Source organism: Pan paniscus, chromosome 7 (genome assembly GCF_029289425.2).
Source record: "Pan paniscus chromosome 7, NHGRI_mPanPan1-v2.0_pri, whole genome shotgun sequence".
Lineage (NCBI taxonomy): Eukaryota > Metazoa > Chordata > Mammalia > Primates > Hominidae > Pan > Pan paniscus.
Window position 1 is genome coordinate 117233142 of NC_073256.2, and position 24930 is coordinate 117258071.

The window sequence follows — 24930 nt, forward strand, 5'->3', positions numbered from 1 at the left end:
TAGTAAGTGCCCTGCATTATCATTAAGAACTGAGAAAGACTTACTGTCCAAAGTATTTGTTAATTGTTTATTTATCAAGAGGAACTATTTCTTAGCCCACATATTCATGTGTCATAGTTCAGGAACACAAGTCAGTGACAAACTTCTAGGTAATTCAACCTGAAGAAATTCTGTGAAGAGAAACACAAAGGCTAAGTTAGAGATAAACACTCTCTCAATACTCACCATCTTTGAGGATCAACTGAGGTCTATTCCTACTAGTAGACTTCACACCTTGATCACTCACCCTCAGCCACAGAAAAAGCACAGTTCAGGCTACCTGGACTCCAAGTTTCACTCTCCTTTACACTCCTCTAAGCAACCTGACCACTCTGAATAGCCTCTTTTCCATTTTGGGCATACCACACCTTACTCTCATTGCTTGTGTGCATTGAACAAATTCTGCTTTTTTCCTTCTCAATTCTATGCCCACCACCGCCCCCACCCCCCTGCCATTAACCCTTATAGCCACATACTGTTTCTGTTCCAAGCCATATTTTTGTTCCTGTCTCCAAATATGTTCTCTCATATAGGTTTTTAAACATAATCTTAAAAATGGTAAAAATCTAACAAATTTAAATTAGCCTATTAACATCTTCTGATTATAAAATGCATGCTCACTGTAAATTTTGAAAATTTCAAAGTTAAAGCAGATATGTTAAGATTATAAACAACCATTAATATTTTCTTGATTTTTTTTCCTTAATACACATGGTACCCAACTTATGATGGTTTGACTTACAATTTTTTGACTTTCTAATGGGTTTTCCAGGGTCTTAAATGCATTTTTGACTTACGATATTCTCAACATATGATAAGGGTTATTGGAGTGTAACCCACATATATATAGTGCAACTGAAATGCTTATTTAGGAACACTGCCTGACAAAATAGCAGTTTCACATTCTCTGTGTCACAGCAAACTCATTTACAAGGCATAAACCCAGACTGAAGTGGCAAAAAGAAACTACATTGTTCTTTTTTGTTAAATATACACATAAGATTCCAGAGTAGGAAGTCTCATCGAGGTACTTCATACATGCTATCAAATCAGTTTAGATGACTTTTCATCAGCACACCAGTCAGTCCTTTTCTAGATAATAGAACTTTAATTCACACTGACCATGAGGCATAAGGACCTTGTGAATACAACAGACCAAACCAGACCTATGGAAAGACAGCTAGTCACTCGTGGACACCCACCTAACAAACTATACTGTCCCAAATACTTTTTTTAAAAAAGTGACTTCTAAAAGTGTAACATTCGTAATGCCAATCTAGCAATTAATAGCATAACCTATAAAAATGATTTTGAACATAAAAAGTAGTTTCATGTCAGCAAGATAGACTGTGAAGCTCCAGGCCCCCAAACCCCCACAAAAAATAATGAATAAACATATGGACCAAAAATTTAAAAATGTTTAGCTTTATGAGAACTCTAGAAACTAGTTGAGCAGCAACCAAAGGAACCACCTATCCAAGAAAAAGCCACACTCAAAGTAGCAGGAAATTTCATGGCATTTTTGCTCACTCTTGCCAAATGCCCTCCTCAGTACAATAGTCAGAAGAAAACTACCCTGGCTCTTCCCTCAGGACATAAGGTAAAGAATGAAACTGACCTACAATGTTCTGGTTTGTGTGGAGCTGCCCAAGGGACTGCTTTCTGTCTTGCCTGAATCAGAGTGCTAATGGGAACAATGGCATAGTTTGGATAGGAGGTTGGAAAGAGCTGAAAGCAATGATGGGTACCATGGCATGAGTGAGCTGCAGGGGAACACAGACCTATAGAAACCTGTGGGCAAGAGATCAGAGGCAAAAGAATAACAGAACAGCTAAGACTCCAAGAGGAAGCTGGAGGCAAACTCAGGAAAACTAAGAAAAACTGAAAGGCAGCTGTGTATAGGAGGAAACTAAAACTAATGCATATGCACAGGCCCAGGGAAGATGGCATCCCCAGGAAAAGTTTCAGAGGACACCAAGCCTTTATGGTGCGCTAATCAGTGAAGGCCTTTCCATGCATGGAGCCAGTCTGCAAAGGGACAGGTAGCTGGTTTTGCAAATGCCTGAATTTCACAAAAGATCACAAGGCACATAAAGAAATAGGGAAACACGGACGATTGAAAGAAAGAAATCTCCACAAACCAACCCTAAAGAAACAGAGGCTGCTGACTTACTCTATAAAACCTTAAGAACAACTATCTAAAAAATGCTCAATGAGCTAAAGGAGAGTATGGACAACTAAGCAAAATTAGATAAACAATATATAAACAAGTGAGAATATAAACAAAGAGAAAATTATTTCTAAAAACCAAACACATTGTGGAGCTGAAAAATGTAGTAACTGAATGGCGGGAGAAGGGGTCGGAATCACTAGAGGGATTTAACAGCAGACTCAGGCAGAGGAAAGAATCAGGAAACTTCAAGACAGATCATTTGAAGTTATCAAGTCTGAAGAGCAGGCCGGACATGGTGGCTCATGCCTGTAATCTGGGAGGCCAAGGCAGTAGGATCACCTGAGCCTAGGAGTTCAAGACCAGCCCAGGCAACATGGTGAGACCCCATCTCTATAAAATTAAATTAAATTTTAGAAGTCTGAAGAGAAAAAAAAAAGTAACTAGCTTAAGATATCTGACTACACCAAGCAGACCAATATAGGTATTACGGAGTCCCAGAAGAGAAAAAGGGCAGAGAGCTTAAAAAAACAAACAAAACACCTGTCAATTGAGAATAATACATCCCACAAAACAGTCCTTCAAAAATGAAGGAGAAATTTCCAGATAAAAAAGTCAAAGGAGTTTTACCAATTAGATTTGCCCTACAGAAATGCTAAAGGGAATCCTTCAAGTTGAAACAAAAAGGACACTAGTCAGTAACTCAAAGCCATGTGAAAATATAAAGTTCTCTGGCAAAGAACATAGAAGCTTATAGTAAAATTTGGTTTGTGCCAGGTACAGTGGCTCATGCCTGTTATCCCAGGACTTTGGGAGGCCCAGGCAGGCAAATCACTTGAGGTCAGGAGTTCAAGACCAGTCTGGCCAACACGGTGAAATCCCATCTCTACTAAAAATATAAAAATTAGCTGAGCACAGTGGGGTGCATCTGTAATTCAAGCTACTCGGGAGGCTGAGGCATGAGAATTGCTTGAACCCACGAGGCGGAAGTTGCAGTGAGCTGAGATTGCATCACTACATTCCAGCCTGGGTGACAGAGTAAGACTCCATCTCTTAAAAAAAAAAAAAAAAAAAAAAAAAATTGGTTTGTAAATTCATTTTTAATTCTTTTATAGGATTTAAAAGACAAAAGCATAAGAAGTAACTATATAGGTCCATGTTAATGGATACATAATATATAAACACATAATGTGTGATATTGGTAACACAGGAAAAGAGGGTGGTGCTGTAAAGGAGTTGAGTTTTTATATGCAATTGAAGTTGTTTTAAGTTTAAAAATAAATCGTTCTAACTTTAGCATATTTCATGTAATCCCCATGGTAACCACAAAGAAAATACTGAATATAAAAGGAAAGACTGAAACATGTCACTATAAAATAAAAGAGTGAGGAAAGAAATGAGGGACAAAGAAGCTGTAAGACACATAGAAAACAAAATGGCAATACTGTGTCTTTATCAGTAATTACCTTAAATGTAAATGGATTAAATTCCCCAACCAAAAGACAATGACAGAATGGATTAAAAACCTGGATCCAATTATATGCTGTCTACAAGAGACTCACTGTAGATCTAAGGACACACAAGTTGAAAGTGAAAGGGTAGAAAAAGATGTCCCACACATACAGCAACCAGGAGAACAGGGGTAGCTACACTAAATCAGACAAAATAGACCAAGTCTAAAATGTTTCAAGAGGCAAAAAAGAACATTCTATAATTTAAAAAGATTAATTCACCAATAAGATCTAGCAATTATAAATACATATGCACCAAACATCAGAGCTCTAAATACATGAAGCAAACACTGACAGAACTGAAGGGAGAAGCAGACAGCTCTACAATAGCAGTAGAGGACTTCAATACTCCACTTTCAATAATTGATAGAACAACTAGATAGAAGGATTAATAAGAAAACATATGACTTGAACAACACTACAAATCAACTGGACTTAACAAAACACTCCAGCTAACAACAGAATACACATTTTTCCCAAGAGAACATGGAACATTCTCCAAGACAAACCATATGTTAGGTCACAAAATAAGTCTTAAATTTTAAAAGACTGGAAATCATACAAAGTATCTTTTCTGATCACAATGGCATGAAACTAGAAATCAAAAGCCAAAGGAAAAGAGGAAAATCCACAAATGTGTTTAAATTAAACAGACTCTTAATAAATTAAAAAAGGAATTACAAGGAAATTTTTAAAAAACTGTATCAACCTAACTTAAGAACTAGAAAAAGAGGAATTAAACCCAAATGTAGCTGAAGTAAATAATATTAAACAAAATAGACTACAATAGAGAAAAATCAAAGCCAACAGTTAGTTCTTTGAAAAGATCAAATCAACAAACCTTTAGTCAGACTAATAAAAAAAGAGAACCACCAACTAACAGAGGGAACATTACAACTGATTTTACAGATCTAAAAAGGAGTGAGAATGCTATGAACAATTATATGTAAACAAACTGGATGACCTAATGAAATAGAAATACATAACTCAAAAAAAAATTTTGTGGGGGAGTGGGGACAGCATCTCCCTCTGATGGCCTAGGCTGGAGTGCAGTGGTGCAATCACTGCTCACTGCAGCCTTGACCTCCCAGGCTCAGGTAATCTTCCCAGGTAGCTGGGACTGCAGGCGTGTGCCATCACACCCACATTATTTTTTGTATTTTTTTTGTAGAGACGGGGTTTTGCCATGTTGCCCAGGCTGGTTTCAAACTCCTGGGCTCAAGCAATTCACCTGCTTTGGCCTCCCAAAGTGCTGGGATTACAGGCCTTATGAGCTACCACACCCACTCTAGAAACACAACCTAACCAAGACTGGATCAGGAAAGCAATAATCTGAACGTCTATAACTAGTAGGAATTTTTAATCAGTAGCCAAAAACTTCAAAAAACAAGAGTCCAAGACCATATGGTGAATCCTACCAAACTTTTTTGAGACAGGGTCTCATATTCTGTTATCCAGGATGGAGTGCAGTGGTGTGATCATAGCTTATGCAGCCTTAAACTCCTGTGCTCAAGTGAACCTCCTGCCTTAGCCTCCCAAGTAACTGAGACTACAGGCATGTACCACCATACCCAGCTAACTTTATATATATATATATATATATATATCTGTGTGTGTGTGTGTGTATATATGTGTGTGTGTGTGTGTGTGTATATATATGTGTGTGGGTATATATATATATATATATATTTTTTTTTTTTTGGTAGAGATGGGGTCTTGCATGTTGCACAGGCTGATCTCTAACTTCTGGACTATAGTGATCCTCCTTTCTCAGCCTCCCAAAGTGCTGGGATTACAGGCATGAGCCACCATGCCCAGCCCTCTATGAAACCAGCACCAATCCTCCTCAAGTTTTTCCAAAAACAGTGAGGAAAAGGGAACATTTCCACATTCATTCTATAAGGCCAGCATTATCCTGATATCAAACACAAACACAGGAGAAAACTATAGGCCAAATCCTTTAACACAGATGCAAAAATCGTCAACAAAACACTAGCAAACCAGATTTGACATCACATTAAAAGAATCATGTACTATGATTAAGTGGGATTTATCCCTAGGATGCAAGGATAGCTCAACATATGCAAATCAATAGATGTGACATACCACACTGACAGAATGAAGGATAAAAAACACATCTCAAAAAATGCAGAAAAAGTACTTGACAAAATTCAACATCCTTTCATGATCAAAACTATCAACAGAAGGAATGTACTTCAACCCAACAATGGCCAAAAAGGACAAGTCTAGTATACTGAACATGGAAAACGTGAAAGCTTTTCCTCTAATACCTAGAACCAGACAAGGATGCCCACTCTTGCCACTTCTATTCAATGTAGTACTGGAAGTCCTAGCCAGAGCAATGAGGCAAGAAGGAATAAGCAAGATCCAAAAAGGAAAGGAGTAAGTAAAACTATCTGTTTACAGATCATATAATCTTACCTCCAGCAAACCCTAAAGATTTCTAACACACAAGTGTCAGAATAAATGAATTCTACTAAGTTGGAGGATACAAAAATCAGCTCTTTCTATACACCAACAATGAAGGAAATAAAGGAATTCCTAATAAAGGAAATTAAGAAAATAATTCTATTTATAATAGCACCAAAAATAATACTTAGGAATGTATTTAATCAGGAATATGAAACACTTAAACACTGACCTAGATGAAACAGATATATACCTGTATACTGCTAAAAAAATTAGCAAATCTCAATCATGCAATCCCCATGGTAACCACAAAGAAAACACAGAATATACACATAAGGAAGTAAGAAGGAAACTGAAACATGTCACTATAAAATAAAGGAAAAGTACGGAAAGAAATGTGTGTCCTTGGACACATTGTTTTGATTATAGTAGTCTCCTTTTATCCAAGGTGATATGTTTCAAGACCCTTCCAGTGAATTACTGAAACTATGGATGGTACCAAACCCTATACAGCTATGTTTTTTCCTATATATACACATACCTATAATAAAGCTTAACTCATAAATTAGGCATAGTAAGAGAGTAGCAACACTAAAAGAAATTAAAGATGCAAAATACTGCTAAAAGAAATTAAAGATACAAATAAGAGGAAAGACATCCTGTGTTCATGGATTGGAATACTTAATATTGTTACGATGTCCATACTACCAAAGTAATCTACAGATTTAATGCAATCCCTATCAAAATCCCAATGGCATTTTTTACAGAAATAGAAAAATCCATCCTAAAATTCACAGGCTCTTAAGGAACCACAAATAGCTAGAGCACTCTCCGGGCGGGGTGAAAGAAAGAACAAAGCTCGAGGACTCACACTTACTGATTTTAAAGCATACTACAAAGCTACAGTGTAGCAGTCATCCCTTATTTGTGGTTTAACCTTCCACCGCTTTAGTTCTACCCACAGTCAACTGTGGTTCAAAAACAGGTGAGTACAGTACAGCACAGCAAGATATTGAGAGATCACATTCACCTTTTATTACTATACACTATAATTGTTCTATTTTGTTATTGTTGCTCATCTCTTACTATGTCTAATTTATGAGTTAAACGTCATCATAGGTATGTACGTACAGGAAAAACAACATAATATATACAGGGTTTGGTACTATCTGTGGTTTCAAGAATCCACTAGAGGGGTCTTGAAACATATCTTAGATAAAACAGACTACTGTAATCAAAACAGTGTAGTACTGCCCTGAAGACAGACACACAGACTAAAGAAATAGCCCAGAAATAAACTCTCACATTTAGAGTCAAATGATTTCACCAAGGTACCAAGACCATTCCATGGAAGAGGACAATCTTAAATGATTTTGGGAAAACTGGATACCACATGTAAAAGAATACAGTTGGATCTTTACACCCTACACAAAAATTCAAGTGAATCAAAGATCTAAACATAAGAGCTAAAACTATAAAAGTCTTAGAAGAACACATAAAAAAGACTTCATGACATTGGATTTGGCAATGATTTATTGAATATGACACTAAAAGCACACAGAACAAAAATAAAAATAAATTTGACATCAAAATTTCTGTGCATCAAGGGACACAACAGAGTGAAAAGGCAACCTATGAAATGGGAGAAAATATTTACAAATCATATCTGATAAGGGGTTAATATCCAGAATATATACAGAACTACAACTCAACCAATAAACAAAAAACCAAATTTGAAAATGAGCAGAACTGAATAAACATTTCTCCAAAGATAACATACGAATGGCCAATAAGTACATGAAAAGATGCTCAAGAACACAAATAATCAGGGAAATGCAAATCAAAACCACAATGATACCACCTCATACCTATTAGGATGGCTACTATCAAAAAATACCAAAATTATGCCAGGCACAGTGGCTCACGCCTGTAATCCCAACACTTTGGGAGGCCAAGGTGGACGGATCGCCTGAGCCCAGGAATTCAAGCACAGCCCAGGTAATATGGTGAAACCCTGTCTCTACTAAAAATAAAGAAGTTAGCCAGGTGTGGTGGCACATGCCTATAGTGCCAGCTTCTTGGGAGGCTGAGGCAGGAAGATCCCTTGAGCCTGGGAGGTTGAGGCTGCAGTGAGCCATGATCGCACTACAGCACTACGGCCTGGGTGACAGAGGGAGACCCTGTTAAAAAAAAAATTAACAAGTGTTGGGGAGGATGGAAAGAGTGTAAAATGGTGCAGCCACTATGGAAAAGGGTATGGCAGTTTCTTAAGAAATTAAAAATCATATGATCCAGGAATTCCACTTTTGAATATACCCCAAAAGAATTGATAGCAAGGCCTTGAAGGAATATTTGCATGCCTAGGTTCACAGCATCACTCACAACAATCAAAAAGTGGAAGCAACCCAAGCATCTACTGATGGATGAATGGATAACAATGTGACACAACTAAAATAGATCATTCAGCTTTAAAAAGAAAGGAAATTCTGACACATGCTGTAACATGGATGAACCTTGAGTACACTACGCTGAGTGAAATAAGCCAGTCAAAAGAAAACAAATACTGTGTGATTCTACTTATGAGATGCCTGGGGTAGCCAAATTCTTAGAAAGTAACACAGTGACTGCCAGGGTCTGAGTGGAGGTGTGAATGGGTTGCTTAATGGATATAGGGTTTCAATTCTGTAAGATGACGAGTTCTGGAGACTGGTTGCACAACAATGTGAATGAACTTAACACTACTAAACTGTACAATTAAAAATGGTTAAGATGGCAAATTTTATATTATAGATGCTCCTTAACTTACCATCAGGTTACATTCTGATAAAACCATCATAAGTTTAAAATATCTTAAGTTGAAAATGCATTTAATACACCTAACTTACATCACAGCTTAGCCTTCCCTACCTTAAATGTGCTCAGAACACTTATGTTAGCCTACAGTTGAAGAAAATCATCTAACACAAAGCTTAGCTTATAATAAAACACTGAGTATCTCACACAACACTACAGAGTACAGCATCAGCTGTTTACCCTTGTGATTATGTTTCTGACTGGGGGATGTGGTCATTGGTGCTCCCCCACATCACAAAAGTATTGTGCCACTTATTGCTCATGTGGACAAAGATCAAAATTCAAAGTATGGTTTCTACCAAATGTGTATCACTTCCACACCATCGTAAAGTCAAAAAATCTTAAGTCTAAACATTGTAAGTCAGGGACAGTCACCTGTATTTGCATTTTACCACAATTAGAAATTTTTTTTTTAAGTAACTTCAAATAACCATATTACCTTTATATTCCAAGATTACTTTACACTCTGAAAGATACCAGCCTTCCTCATCTCCTCAAAATCTTTCATGACATCATAGTTTCTGTAGAAATCTGCGTATGCCTTCTTTCTTTGATCAGCCACACGAAACTAAAAAGCAACCATCCATTAGAGTTTATTTTTCAGATTACTGGAAATTAGATTCCAGATTATAATAAATAAAGACAAGGTAGAACACATGCTTTTGTTCACCCTTTAATTTAAACCCTACATTTCCTAAGGGGTGATGGTGGTGACAGATAAAAAGGAAGACAAAGTCTAAGAAACTAAATTTGCAAAGAAAAGAATGGGGAATAAGGTGTCTATTTTGTTTTGTTCAAGGTTTCCGTACACAAAGGGTGGGTGGGGTTCAACAGAGAAAGAACAAATGAAGATTCAAGACAAAAATGGAAAGTTTAAGTGACTTATTATTTTTTTTAAAGATGGGGTCTCGCCTGTAGTCCCAGCTACTCGGAAGGCTGAGGCAGGAGAATGGCGTGAACCCGGGAGATGGAGGTTGCAGTGAGCCAAGATCTCACCACTGCACTCCAGCCTGGGGGACAGAGCGAGACTCTGTCTCAAAAAAATAAAAAATAAAAATAAATAAAAAATAAAAAAGATGGGGTCTCCCTCTGCAGAAATACACAGAAATCATGCTACTTGATGGAGTAACACAGTAAGAATCCTTTACCTGACCAGTTTTACTGCTTCACTTCTATTTGAATTCCCAATTTCTTCCCAGTAATAAATCAAGAGGCAGAGGTCGGGCGTGGTGGCTCATGCCTACAATCCCAGCACTTTGGGAGGCCGAGGGGGGCGAATCACAAGGTCAGGAATTGGAGACCAGCCTGGCCAACATGATGAAACCCCATCTCTACTAAAAATACAAAAATTAGCCAGGCATGGTGGTGGGCACCTGTAATCCCAGCTACTTGGGAGGCTGAGGCAGGAGAATTGCTTGAACCTGGGAGGCCTCGGAGGGTACAGTGAGCCGAGATCGTGACACTGCACTCTAGCCTGGGTGACAGAGCAAGACTCCGTCTTGAAAAAAATAAAATAAAAAGAGGCAGAAGCACAAGTGCTGGGGGCCATCATTACATGTACGGTTAATTTGGACTCTCCCTACTTCACTTAGTCATCCATCTGACAGAGAGACAGCCAAGGGTCCTAGCAAAAACCCACCTTCAAGCCTAAAACAGCCTGAAGGCTGAAAGGCCAGACTGTCGGACCCAGATCCCACGACCCCGAGGGAGAGCTGCACATTTGCCCACCCTTTCAGGACTGATTCTTTTTGAATAATGGCCACAGGCACATTGGGGGAACAGGGTGGAACCAGGAGAAGCTGCACCTTGTGCAGTGGGGAGGAGCCTAGTCTCTTCAGCTCCTGTGTGGTAGCCTGGTATTCAATCTGTGAGGTGGGGGCCTGTTAGCAGGACCCCCTCTTGCTTTGCTGAGAGTCTGTTTTCTTTTTTCCTTTTCACCCAATAAATTCAGCCCTCCTCACCCTTCAGTGTGTCCATGTGCCTAATTCCTCCTGGTCATGACACAAGAACCCAAATTTAGCTAAACTAAGGAGCAAAAATTCTGCATCACATCCATCCCTTCTACAAACATTTACTTCATGCCCACTATATATGCCAGGCAGCAGGAATCTCAAGGACCAAAAGACTTTTTGTGCTTGTCTCTCCAAAGAGTCCCAAAGCATAGGTCCACTTAGTGCTCATAGGTCCACTTAGTGCTCCCACTCAGTGTTCCATCTCCTCTTTGCTCTCCCAGTTCTCCCTAACTTCTTTTTTTGAGACAAAGTCTGGCTCTATCGCCCAGCCTGGAGTGCAGTGGCACGATCTCGGCTCACTGCAACCTCCACCTCCCAATTTTTTTTTTTTTTTTTTTTGAGACAGAGTCTCGCTCTTGTTGCCCAGGCTGGAGTGTAATGGTGCGAACTCGGCTCACTGTAACCTCCCCTTCCTGGGTTCAAGCAATTCTCCTGCCTTAGCCTGCCGAGCAGCTGGGATTACAGGTGCCCGCCACCACGCCCGGCTAATTTTTTTGTATTTTTAGTAGAGATGGGGTTTCACCATGTAGGCCAGGCTGGTCTTGAACTCCTGACCTCAGGTGATCTGCCCGCCTCAGCCTCCCAAAGTGCTGGGATAACTGGCATGAGCCACTGTACCTGGCCTCGCCTCCCAATCTTGGCTGACACCTCTGCCTCCCAGGCTAAAGCCAACCTCCCACCTCAACCTCCTGAGTAGCTAGGGCCACAGGCACATCATGTATTTTTGTATTTTTAGAAGAAATGCGACCGGGTGCGGTGTCTCACGCCTATAATCCCAGCACTTTGGGAGGCCGAGGCGGGCGGATCATGAAGTCAGGAGATGGGAGACCATCCTGGCTAACACGGTGAAACCCCGTCTCTACTAAAAAATACACAAAAAATTAGCCGGGTGTGGTGGCGGACGCCTGTAGTCCCAGCTACTCAGGAGGCTGAGGCAGGAGAATGGCGTGAACCTGGGAGGCGGAGCTTGCACTGAGCTGAGTTCACGCCACTGCACTCCAGCATGGGCAACAGAGTGAGACTCCATCTCAAAAAAACAAAAAAAAAAAGAAGAAAGGCCCAGCTAATTTTTGTATTTTAGTAGAGACGTAGTTTCTCCATATCGCCCAGGCTGGTCTTGAACTCGTGAGCTCAAGCAATCCGCCCACCTCAGCTTCCCAAAGTGCCAGGATTACAGGCATGAGCCACCAGACCCAGCCCCTCTCCCTAACTTGCAAGGCTCAAATTCCACCTCCTCTATCAAATAGCTATGACCCACAATAACTGTGAACCACAACATCCCCCAAAACCATTCTTTCAGTTATGTTCTATCTTGCAATGTCTTCTAATTTTTTTCACCTCCCCAACTTGACTCTAAGTTCTTTAAGAACAGAGATTTAGCTACATGCATTTGTGTCCTCCAAAGCACTTGAAACTCTACATTACCCAACACTGTACTGAATTTTATACACTGCCTCTTATTCAACAGGTCCTTTTAATAACCTATTTGTGTGTCAGGCACCCAACAACAGGGTGCCACAGTAAACAAAAGACATGGTACCTGCCTTAATGAGGCTCACAGCCCAGTAAAGAATATCAACACTAAACAAAAATTAAATACAAAGAGTTATAAAAGCAAAGCTCTGAATTCTTTCATGGGGTATTATGACAAGCATGATAAACATATATATATTATCAAAAACATTTTTACGGAAAAGTTGTAAATATGCAGCCTTTGATTAAAAATAAAGGGCATAACAAAATCCACATTAGGCAGAGTGTTAAAACGCAATTCTGTGACAATTACTCAAGGTGTCAAACAGAACTATAATCGGCCCACCATTCCTGCACGTTCCACACTCATGGATTCAAAATAATAAAAAATGCTACAAAATTAAAAATACAGTATAAACTATTGACATAGCATTTACATTGCATTAGGCATTATAAGTAGTCCAGAGATGATTTAAAGTATCGTCAGGGCTCCTGAACCAATTCCCCATGGATAGAGGGGCAGCTATGCTGCCTTCCCAGCCCCTCTGCATACTAGCTTCTGTAATGGGTTGAATTGTGTTTGACCAAAACTCATGTGTTTAAGTCCTAACTCTCAGTACCTCAGAATCTAAACGTTTTTTGGAAATAAGGGCTTTATAACTAAGTTAAAATGAGGCCTTTAGGGTGGGCCCTAATCCAATATGATTGATGTTCTTTTAAGAAATTCAGCAGGCCAGGTGTGGTGGCTCATGCCTGTAATCCCAGCACTTTAGCAGGCCAAGGCAGGTGAATCCCTTGAGCCCAGGAGTTCAAGACCAGCCTGAACAACGTGGCCATCTCTGAAACCTCATCTCTACAAAAAATATAAAAATTAGCCAGTTCCGGTGGTGTGTACCTGCAGTCCCAGGTACCGGGAGACAGAGTAAGACCCTGTTTCAAAGAAAGAAAAAGGAAAGAAGGAAAGAAAATGAAAAGAAGGGCAGAAAAAGGAAAGGAAGGAAAGGTAAAGGAAAAGAAAGGGAAAGAAGTTCAGCTACAGATATATGCCCACAGAGGACCCTGTGAAGACAAAGGGAGCCATCTACAAGCCAACAGAGGCCTCAGAAGATAGCAACCCTGCCAACAGATTTCTAGCCTCCAGAACTGCGAGCAAATTTAAGGCACCCAGTCTATGGTTCTTTGTTACGGCATTCCAGTAAACTAACAAGCTTCATTTAAAGACGGAGGACAAGCTATAGTTCCTGTCACACTGAGGTGAGTGCAGAAAGGGTTAGAAGGAAACACATTACAAGGGGGAGTTTCTTTAAAAGATTTTTCAACCAAAAACACATACTTTATGACCTTCGGCACAAAGTAAAAAACATACATACCTTATACAAAGCTGCAACCCCCAGGGATAGCATGAATGCTACAGCCATATGATTTCGCAGACGCCTGGCCAGAAGGCCACGCATCCGAGGTTTTGGCAAAACTTCGGGAGCCATGGTAGTTACTGTCCTTGATACGTATGCCAACCTTAAGAGATTCAGAAAATATGATTAAGTACAGAGTTTATTTAAGCCACAAACTTGAGAATGGGCACCTGGAAGCATTGATTGGAGTTGCCCTGAATATACACCCCGATTAGCAGCAGTTACAAATGAATGTTTTTCTTTTTTGGCAGAAACAGGGTCTAGCTATGTTCCCCAGGCTGGTCTTAAACTCCTGCCCTCAAGTGATCATCCTACCTCGTCCTCCCAAAGTGCTGGGATTCCGGCCTACAAGTGAGTTAAGAAAAAATGAGAGGCAATTCCTAAACTGTTTATCAAAAATTTACATTAAAATAACATAAGCTATTGACTGACTAAACGCTGTCCTTTATATCACAAATTCAGGAATAAGATTTGGGTTGAGACATGGGTGAGGGGCGGGACTGAAGTCCAATACTCAGGTCTCTGCGTCCCGCATACCTCATGTAGTTCTCACTACTCTGAGCTTTTTTTCCCTTTCTCGGGTAAAATAATAAAAGAAAAACTCAGAAAAGATATCAAAAGGAATTCTCATGCATAGTACATTTTACTACCTAGAGAGGCACAGCACGACAGTGGATGGATTCCTCCCACAAAGCCTAAGCTGTCTCTTGGCTTAGCCTGTTTCATCTTCCCCCCGCCCCCCATATACTGAGCGACCACCCTAAATAAACGCGACAAACTGCGGCACACTAGTAATGGACGAGCAAAGGCAACAAAAATCTTTCCCAACAACAAGAAAAATAAGCAGTAGCTCCGCATTGGTAATTAACGATTGCAAACCCATTTATGCAACATTTTCTCTTCTAAAAATTTTCTGTCCACTCGTTAAACCTTCGCGACAACCCTGTCAGATCATGAGGCAGGTGTTTTCCACGGTCACACGGTATACCATTAAAACCTGGACGGGAACGCGGCAAATACCATGAGGGCCCAAATTCCCTAACTGCTCCTTTGCCCAGCCTCACCTAAAGACCTAAGGGGCCTAAAAACTTTTGCGTCCCTGCCGGCCTTCAGCTAACGCGGCCGGGGGTAGGATGGGAAGCCGTGGGGCAAGGGAGGTTGCAGGAAGCCCATCCTTCCCCTCCTGCGACAGGCACGGTGACCCTCCTCCAGCTTTCCAGCTCTAATTTAAAACGCTGCCACACAGCGAGCGACGCTGCCAGCTGCTTCGCCTACACTGACCCTTGCGCCTCACGACCAGCTGCATTAGAAACCACCACCCCTTTTCTCACGGGAGAAACACCGGGGCCAGATAGGTCAAATGACCTCACCAAGGTCACAATGGCTGTGAAAAAGCGCAGCGGGTACCGGCCCCGGGCCAGCTCACTCCGAAGCCAGCTGGGTTCTCAAGGGTCCCGCAGCCCACCCGGCTTCGGTGGGGCCGTCGCAACCCACCCCGGTCCCGTGGTCCGCCCGCCGCCCTCCCTCAGGCCGCAGCGGAAGCGTGAGAAGGTAGATGCGGGAGAGGCCTGAAGCTGCTCCACGGCGGCGACACACAGTCACGACTAAATCCGAGGCAGAGCGAAAGCGGGAGGGTGCCGTTGTGACAAACCGCAGTGTCGGGTTGGGGATGCAAAAGGGACCGGACTCACCTCAACACCAACGTCCTTCCTGACTAAAGGAAAAACGAACCTTGCTCTAGCCGCGCGCAGGCGCAGAATAAGAGTGCACAGCGAGAACGCGGCGACGGTAGCCGAAGGAGTTCAAAAGACCTCTAGTGCGCCCACCGCAGGTGACAGCCGAAGTTCATTTCGTGGTCTGCTTCTTTCCTGTGTGACCTTGCAAAACGGGCTTGACCTCCTTATTTATCGACCTCTTTATCTTCTTAGTAAATTGAAGATATTAGTCGTACTCATACACAGAGTCCCAAACCATGTGCACAAACCGACATTTTAATTATAACCAACCTTACCCGAATAACTGTTTGGCTTGGGTAAAAGTGAAAAAGCTGACTTCTAGGAGCTCACAGCCCAGAAGATGAGAAAGACAAACAGATTAATACCGATCCCATGCAGTGGGCACTACCACAGAGACGTGGCCCAGCTACTGCAGAAGCAATTCTCTACCTGGCAAAGCTGAGGACGTTTTGATAGAGGGGCGGTATTTTTGTGGGTTTCTTAAGAAAACAAGGATTTTGAAGGAAGGCAACTGGAAGTTCGTGGAAAGTGGTGTAGAAGGGTGAGGCTCTTGTGCCTTAATGATGCCAGGCTGTTTGTATTGAAATAACCTGAATTTTAAAAGCATTATTTAAGTCAACCCATCAAGCCCTGTGGAAGACAGCTGGGACACAACAGATGCATGATATTGAGTCGATATATACACTGAGTACCTACTATGTGCCAGATTCTGCTAAACAAGAGGACAGATCTTCGGGGAGTCTCATTCTGGTCAGGGAGTCTTTGTCCTCAACCTATTAACCAACACTCTGGAGGGTGAAACCTGGCCACAAAGAAAGGTGCTCAATTGAGGTTCAAAAGTAGGTTTGGACTTTACCAACGTTTTTCAGGCCTCTTATCAAGGGTCTACCCAGCTGAAAATCTTTACATGGAATTTGTCCAGAGAGTAATTTGTTTCTACTCTCTTTCCATCCCCACCCCCAGAGAAGAAGTGGTGAACTTAAGAGTTCACAGGGATTAGTGTATGTGAAACCATCAGGGAAAGCTTCAGACAATACGTGGAAGAGATGGAAGCAGAGCTGAGTTTCAGTCTAACGGAAAGCCTGGAAAACTGGAGAAATTGGAGAGAAAACATTGGCTGGGAGAACATGGCAAAGACAGGCACACTCAGGGCACAGAGCCTGACCTGAGTGAAATACTGAGTGTTTGTTCTGTGCTTCCCTAGCTATCCAGTGAACCATAGTGAATGACTGAGGGTGACACGTGAATAAAACCTGAGTGATAGATGAAGAGAGACATGTTACATATAGGTTCTGTTCTAGAGCCGAACAGACCTGGATTTGAGTCCCAGCTCATCAACTTGTAGCTGGCAAATTTCTTCATCTTTCTAAGTCTGCTTTCTCCTCTAAAAATAGTACCCATTTTGTTGGGTTGTGATGTAAATTAAATGGGATAATGTATATGCAGCTTGAGTATCCCTTATCTGAAATGTTTGAGACCAGAAGTGTTTCAGATTTTGGATTTTTTCAGATTTTTGAGTATTTGCAGAATACTTGCCAGTTGAGCATCCCAATCTGAAAATCTGAAATCCAAAATGCTCCACTGAGCATTTCCTTGAGCATCACATCAGTGCTCAAAAGGTTTTGGATTTTGGAACGTTTTGGATTTTGGATTTTCAGATTAAGAGTGTTCAACCTATACAGTGCTTGACAAACAGACATTCTGAATATGCATTCCTCCCTGTGTACTTTTGCCTGTCCTGCATTCCTTCAATCTTTCTTTTAGTAGCAGTGCTTAATCAATCCTTCATCACTTCTAGCCATGTGATTCTACAACAGTCAAATCTTATTCCAGACTGGGTGTGGTGGCTCACACCTGTAATCCCAGCACTTTGGGAGGCCAAGGCAGGCAGATTACTTGAGCCCAGGTGTTGGAGACCAACCTGAGCAACATAGACCACCATCTCCATAAAAAACTTTAAAACTTAGCCGGGCATAGTGTGGTTTATGCCTATAGTCCCAGCTACTCAGGAGGCTGAGGCTGGAGGATCACTTGAGCCCAAGAGTTGCAGGCTGTAGTGAGCTATGACTGTACCACTGCACTCCAGCCAGACAGAGTGAGACCCTGTCTTTAAAAAGAAAAAGAAAAAACATTATTCCAGTTGAGCAGATGACCCAAGAGTAGCCAAGCAATGTAGCCCATCCCCTTGGCCACAGTAATTTGTTGAGGATGGGCACAGGATTCTGGCCAGGCCAGTGAAACTCAATTCTATGACTTCTGTTGAAACTACTGGGGGAAAAGATATCTTTTTATAGAGAGAGGAGTTTGCATTGGGTTGCAGTAGGGGTCTTGCAGATCTGTGAGAGTATAAGGCCAGAGGGTACTGTGTGCCTATAATGTGCCAAGCACAGCACATGACAAAATGGCATGAAAAGCCTCATGAAGCTTTCATTCTAGTGGGCTTCGAGGAAAAAACCAACAAAAATAAAAAATATATCTGAAGGAGGTAAGTGGAATGGAAACAACAGAGTAGGGGTAAAGAAAGTCTGTGTGAAGAGGTATCTTTTTATATTGAAAGGTTGATGAAACAACCCATGAAACAAGCCCATGGTCTTCACTAAACTAAAAGATGCCTCAGTGGAAAGACTAGGCTTGCTCTGCATAGCCCTAAGGAATAAAGTAGGATGGATGGGTGGAAGATACTGGGAGTTAGATGTCAGTTAAGTATTCACCATGGCTAGAAATCAGTCCCTTTCAAGGTCATCCTCAACCAGAGACACATCCACTTGGGGGAGACAAGGATCCCTTAATTGGTAAAGAGGCATACCAACAGTCTTGTTCCCACTATGTCTCTCCATTCTGGCCTTGACAATCACCAGGTCAGCATGTTACCTTAAAATGTGTTGATAAGATGCCACTTTTTAAATACAAACTTAGGGGGAAGTGGGGTCCAGGGTAGGGAAACAGCTGGTTGCATGGCAAGAGTGATGCCGTCTTGAAGAAAAACTGCCATGATGACTGATGTTTGACTACTGCATACCAAGGTGTTTCCATGGCATGAATAAACCCTCATAAAGATGTTTATCTAACCTCCCCAGTGGTCACAAGTTTTGCTAGAAAGTCTGAGGCATGACCAGCTGCATGTTTTACCAAAAAAGCTTGCTATATAGAGGACATTTTCTGGAGCACAGATGCAGGGATCTACCATCCTCAGCCAACAGAGAGATTGTTTCTGTTCCTAAGTCCCTTTTAAATGTTTCTTCCTGAGAAACTGGATTTGTCAGTCTCTCTCTTCAGCCTTTGGGGGCAAGTTTGCATAGACCTGCTCACCACTGTTCCTTGTTAACTGTGAATCCTATCCTTAGGACAAAACACCCTTGACCATTAATCTTTCCCTTAGGCAGATTTATCAGCCTCTTTTTCAGCCTTTCAGCTTCCTCAGACTTTTGGGGGTAGGTTTGCCTAGGCTGCCTACCGCAGCACACCCAGGAACATGCTGGCTCCTCCATCACTATCCTGCTCTGAACATGCTTTTGAGAAAACCTGACCTCTCACCTGTGCTGCAGCCTTTCCTATTGTGGAAAGTGTATACAACACCTAGAAAGGCAAATTACAATGCCAAGAGCTAAAAGGAATGAAATGGACCCTGAAACAAATTAGGCAGTAGTCACTCGGAAGAGTGGAAAACTTTCAATCCTTTCGACCATAAGGTATATCACTAATACAGTATCAATGGGAAGGGCCAGAAATAATTATATGGATTAAGAAAATGTGAGGGGCTCAGAAGTTAAAAAGCAACAACAGAAACAAGCTCTATCTGAGGTAAAATAGCAGCAGCTGCAATATTTGACAAACCTCAGAGGTAGATCTACTGACTCTTACATATAATTTATTTCCACTTTCAAATTTAACAAATAATGAGAGTGTTGAGTCAGAGTTAGATCCTAGAGTTAAGAGACAACAGGCTGGGCATGGTGGCTCACACCTGTAATCCCAGCACTTTGGAGGCCAAGGTGGGAGGATAACTTGAAGCCAGGAGTTCAAGGCCAGCCTGGGCAATATAGTGAGACCCCATCCCTATAAAAAAAAAAAAAAAAAACTTTTTTTTTTTTTTAATTAGCCTGGTGTGGTGGCTCATGCCTGTAGTCTCAACTACTCAGGAGGCTGAGGCAGGAGGATCACTTGATCCCAGGAGTTCAAGACTGCAGTTAGTGAGCTACACTGCACTCTAGCCTGGGTGACGGAGCAAGACCCTGTCTCTAATGGAGAGATAGAGAAAGAAACAGAGAGAGAGAGAGAGAGACGTTTTTCTCTTTACTATTCATTATTACCAAGAAAATCTAGGATTTCAGAGATGCAGCCCAATAATGTAACTAGACTTCCTATTCTGCCTTCCCACTGATTAATAAATAAGAAATCACCAGCCAGATTCAACAGGGAAACTTATCTGAAAGTGGACAGGAAAAAGGAGGCATATTCTTTCCCCTAGAATTATATTCTAAGAATTCAGTTGAGGATATGGACCATCACAAGGCTTGAGTCTGGGGTACTTTATTTGACCTGACTATATCCAACATGTAAATAAGGATCCAAGGGAACTCATAAGGGCTAATAAAACAATACTGTGGTTTCTTCTGTGATGTTGTTATTGACTAAGAAAATGCTGTGAGTGATGATCTGCAAATGATCCCCTGCTCTTAAAGACTGACGACATTTAACATAGTTCCAGGTGAGGTGAGGTTTGCTGGCTCTACATGCCTCCAAAAACGGCAGCCTCTACCAGAGAGATCCTTCACTGTCACTGATGCTGTTTGGCATGGGGCTTGGGAGGCATAGGAAGACCCGATGTGGTTTAAGAAGGCACCTAGAGGAGTGTTCCAAGCTCATCAGCGGTAGCAGTGTCCCATATATAGAGTTTTCACTGCAGCTTATGACAAACAACAGGGACAGTTCAGAGGAAACCTGACTCGTTTCTCAAAATGGTCCCACACCTCACCTTAAATAGGAGCGGCATGGTGAAAGTTCGTAATAATTTCTTTTTTTCTTTTTCTTTTCTTTTCTTTTTTCTTTTCTTTTTTTTTTTTGAGACAGAGCCTCACTCTGTAAAGTCTCACTGTCATTCAGAGCCAGAGTGCAGTGGCGCAATCTCAGCTCACTGCAAACTCCGCCTCCCAGGTTCAAGCAATTCTCCTGCCTCAGCCTCCTGAGTAGCTGGGATTACAGGTGTGTGCCACCATGTCCGGTTAATTTTTGTATTTTGGGTAGAGATGGGGTTTCACCATGTTGGCCAAGCTGGTCTCGAACTCCTGACCGCAAGTGATCCACCTGCCTCAGCCTCCCAAAGTGCTAGGATTACAGGCGTGAGCCATCACGACTGGTCCCAAATAACTTCTTAAATCAGTTGTGTGATGAATAAGTATTTCCATGTAAAATCTTACCTAGGCCAGGTGCGGTGGCTCACGCCTACAATCCCAACACTCTGGTAGGCCAAGGCAGGAGGATTGCTTGACCCCAGGAGTTCAAGATCAGCCTGGGCAACACAGTAAGACCCTGTCTCTAATTTTAAAAAATAAAAATAAGTAAAATGTGTTAGAACAGTGCTACCCAATGTAATTATAAAGCTAGCCATGCGGATAATGTTAAATTTTCTAGTAGCTACATTAAAAAAAGTAAAAAGACACAAATGAAATTAGTTTTAACAATATATTTAACCCAATATAACCAAACTATTATTTCAATATGAAATTAACATAAAAATTATTAGATATTTCACATTCATTTTTCATACTCAATCTTTAAATTCTAGTGTGTATTTTTCACTTACAGTACAGCAAGCCCTTGAATAACATCGTTTGGCTTAACACTGTTTCATTGTAACTTTGATTTAAACAATCGATTCCTGGCTGAGGCCACTCTGTATGTGAAGTTTGCATGTTCTCCCCATGTCTGCGTGGGTTTTCTCTGGGTACTCTGGTTTCCTCCCACATCCCAAAGATGTGCGTGTTAGGAGGATTAGATGTCTAAATGGTTCCAGTGTGAATAAGTGTGTGTGTGTGTGTGTATGTGTGAGACAGGGAGAGAGAGAGAGACAGAGAGAGAGTGTTCCCTTGGGATGGAATGGTGTCCTGTCCAGGATTGGTTCCTACCTTGTGCTCTGAGCTAGCTCCAACTTCCAATGACCCTGAACTGAAATAATTGGGTAAATAATTATCTTACTTGTTTATTTTTTTTTAATTTATTCTTTTTTTTTTTTGAGACAAGAGTCTTGCTATGTTGCCCAGACTTGTCTGGAACTCCTGGACTCAAGTGATTCTCTTGCCTCAGGCTCCCAAAGTGTTGGAATTACAGCCTGAGCCACTATGCCTGGCCTTGTTTTCATTAATCTTTCCAAGATTTATGTATTTATTACATTTTGTATTACATTTATTTCAGTGTTTAATATTAGAAGTGTTTTGGTCCTTATTTAAAAGTTGATGAGGTTTTTGTAACCAGAAATATGCCGATGGAATTTACCTCTTGTTTATGTCAATTAGCCCATGGTAAAACTGGTTTTGTTGTACATCGTTTTGCTTAAAGTCACAGTTTCCAAGAACCTATTAATGACATTAAGTGAGGACTTACTGTACGTCTCAATTCAAATTAGTCACATTTCAAGTTCTAAAGAGCCATATGTGACTGTATTGGATAGCACAATGAGAACATTTTACTCATAAGAAAATGCTCATGAGCCATTGCTAAATGAAAAGGCAAGCTGCAAAGGTATGCCACGTGATCTAATTTTGTAACATGTGCATACACTTATACATATGTACTGTATATATAAGCAGGAAATAATACTGAAAGGGTATATACCAAAAACTTGTAATTTTTACATTTTATTTTTATGCAATCCAAATTTTATCATGTCTTACTTTTATGGTTAGAAAAAATTAATAATAAATGTGATTTTTTTAAAAGAGGTGTATTCGCTTCCTATTGTTGCTGTAACACACTGCCACAAATGTAGTGGCTTAGAACCACACACATTCATTATCTTGCAGTTCGGTAGTTCAAAAGTCTGACACAGGTCTCACTAGATTCAACTTAATGCATCAGCAGGGTCGCATTCCTTCCAGAGGCTCTAGAAGAGGAAGAATCTGTGCCCTTTTCTAGCTTCAAGGGGCTGCCTGCACTTCTTGGCTGATAGTTCCCTTCTTTCATTTTCAAAGCCAGCTCCATCACATCTCTTCCTCTGCCTCTCCTTTTCTCCCTCCCTCTTCCCCATTCTCCCTTGTGATTATATTGGCCCCACGTGGATAATGGAGACCAGTCTCCCTATTTTGGTGTCACCTGGTTAGCAAGCTTAATTCCACCTGCAATCTTATTTGCCTTTGCTATGTAACATATCATAATCCAGGGATCAGTACATAGACATCTTTGAAGGGCTGTTATCCTTCCTACCACAGGAGGTATGGTCATGATTAGTACTGTATAACTAATATTTCCATTCTCCTTTCAGACACACAGTAGGGTTATACTTCCTTGTTACCTTCAAAGCAGCCACGTGACTTGCTTTGGCCAATGCAATATGAGTGGAAGTGGCATGTGTCCTTTCCAGGTAGATGCTTTATAAGACAGCATGTGATTTACTACTTTCTCTTTGCCCTGCCTTTGATAGGATGGAAGTATTGATGGAGATGGCACTTATGTCATCACCTATGTCTCACCTGGGTCTGTGAGACACTAGGATGAGCAGAGTCCTCCTACCAACCTGTGGTGGCCAGATATGGTGAGGGAGAAATAAGTGGTATGTCACTCCACTGAGCTTCAGGGGTTGTTTGGTCCTACAGACAAATAGCTCATCCTGACTGGTACAGGAGGTTAAAAAAAAATACAAGTATCTAACTGGCAAGAGATGGTATCTCATTGTGGTTTTGACTTGCATTTCTCTAATGACCAGTGATGATGAGCTTTTTTTCATATGTTTTTTGGCTGCATAAATGTCTTCTTTTGAGAAGTGTCTTTTCATATCCTTTGCCCACTTTTTGATGGGATTATATTTTTTCTTGTAAATTTGTTTAAGTTCTTTGTATATTCTGGATATTAGCCCTTTGTCAGATGGATAGATTGCAAAACTTTTCTCCCATTCTGTAGGTTACCTGTTCACTCTGATGATAGTTTCTTTTGCTGTGCAGAAGCTCTTTAGTTTAATAAGACCCCATTTGTCAATTTTGGCTTTTGTTACCATTGCTTTTGGTGTTTTAGACATGAAATCTTTGCCCATGCCTATGTCCTGAATGGCATTGTCCAGGTTTTCTTCTAGGATTTTTATGGTTTTAAGTCTTACGTTTAAGTCTTTAATCCACCTTGGGTTAATTTTTGTATAAGGTGTAAGGAAGGGGTCCAGTTTCATTTTTCTGCATATGGCTAGCCAGTTTTCCCAACACCATTTATTAAATAGGGAATCCTTTCCCCATTGCTAGTTTGTGTCAGGTTTGTCAAAGATCAGATGGTTGTAGATGTGTGGTGTTATTTCTGAGGCCTCTGTTCTGTTCCATTGGTCTATATATCTGTTTTTGTATGAGTATCATGCTGTTTTTGTTACTGTAGCCTTGTAGTATAGTTTCAAGTCAGGTAGCATGATGCCTCCAGCATTGTTATTTTTGCTTAGGGTTGTCTTGGCTATGCAGGCTCTTTTTTGGTTCCATATGAAGTTTAAAGTAGTTTTTCCCAATTCTGTGAAGAAAGTCATTGGTAGCTTGATGGGGATGGCATTGAATCTATAAATTACTTTGGGCTGTATGGCCATTTTCACGATATTGATTCTTCCTATCCGTGAGCATGGAATGTTTTTCTATTTATTTGTGTCCTCTCTTACTTCCTTGAGCAGTGGTCTGTAGTTCTCCTTGAATATGTCCTTCACATCTCTTGTAACTTGTATTCCTAGGTATTTTATTCTCTTAGTAGCAATTATGAATGGGAGTTCACTCATGATTTGGCTCTCTGTTTGTCTGTTACTGGTGTATAGAAATGCTTGTGATTTTTGCACATTGATTTTTGTAGCCTAAGACCTTGCTCAAGTTGCTTATCAGCTTAAGGAGATTTTGGGCTGAGATGGTGGCATTTTCTAAATATACAATCATGTCATCTGCAAACAGAGACAATTTGACTTCCTCTTTTTCTATTTGAATACTCTTTATTTCTTTATCTTGCCTGATAGCCTGATGGCCAGAAACTCCAATACTATATTGAATAGGAGTAGTGAGAGAGGGCATCCTTGTCTTGTGATCATTAAAAAGTCAGGAAACAACAAATGCTGGAGAGGATGTGGAGAAA

At 41.0% G+C, this 24930-nt stretch overlaps 1 protein-coding gene across 2 annotated transcripts; it reads right to left on the reverse strand.

Moving 5' to 3' along the window:
* Positions 1-53: 53 nt before the first annotated feature.
* LOC100994763 (cytochrome c oxidase subunit 6C) lies at positions 54-15747 on the reverse strand. Of its 2 annotated transcripts, none has more exons than XM_003821698.5 (4): positions 15592-15747; positions 13859-14003; positions 9443-9571; positions 54-170 (listed from the first exon to the last, which is right to left on the reverse strand). In XM_003821698.5, exons 2-3 carry the CDS (start codon positions 13970-13972, stop codon positions 9458-9460), a joined length of 228 nt encoding a protein of 75 aa, XP_003821746.1. In that variant the 5' UTR covers positions 13973-14003; positions 15592-15747; the 3' UTR covers positions 54-170; positions 9443-9457. The 2 variants fall into 2 exon arrangements, with proteins under 2 accessions (XP_003821746.1, XP_008973426.1); XM_008975178.5 differs by lacking the exon at positions 15592-15747 and adding an exon at positions 15395-15537.
* Positions 15748-24930: the final 9183 nt, after the last annotated feature.

Excerpts from the sequence above, each read along its gene's own strand:
- LOC100994763 (XM_003821698.5), bottom strand. The coding sequence starts at position 13,972 with ATGGCTCCCGAAGTTTTGCCAAAACCTCGGATGCGTGGCCTTCTGGCC. Across the intron at positions 9,572-13,858 it reads GGGTTGCAGCTTTGTATAAG|TTTCGTGTGGCTGATCAAAG; the intron begins GTATGTATGTTT and ends GTTGCTTTTTAG.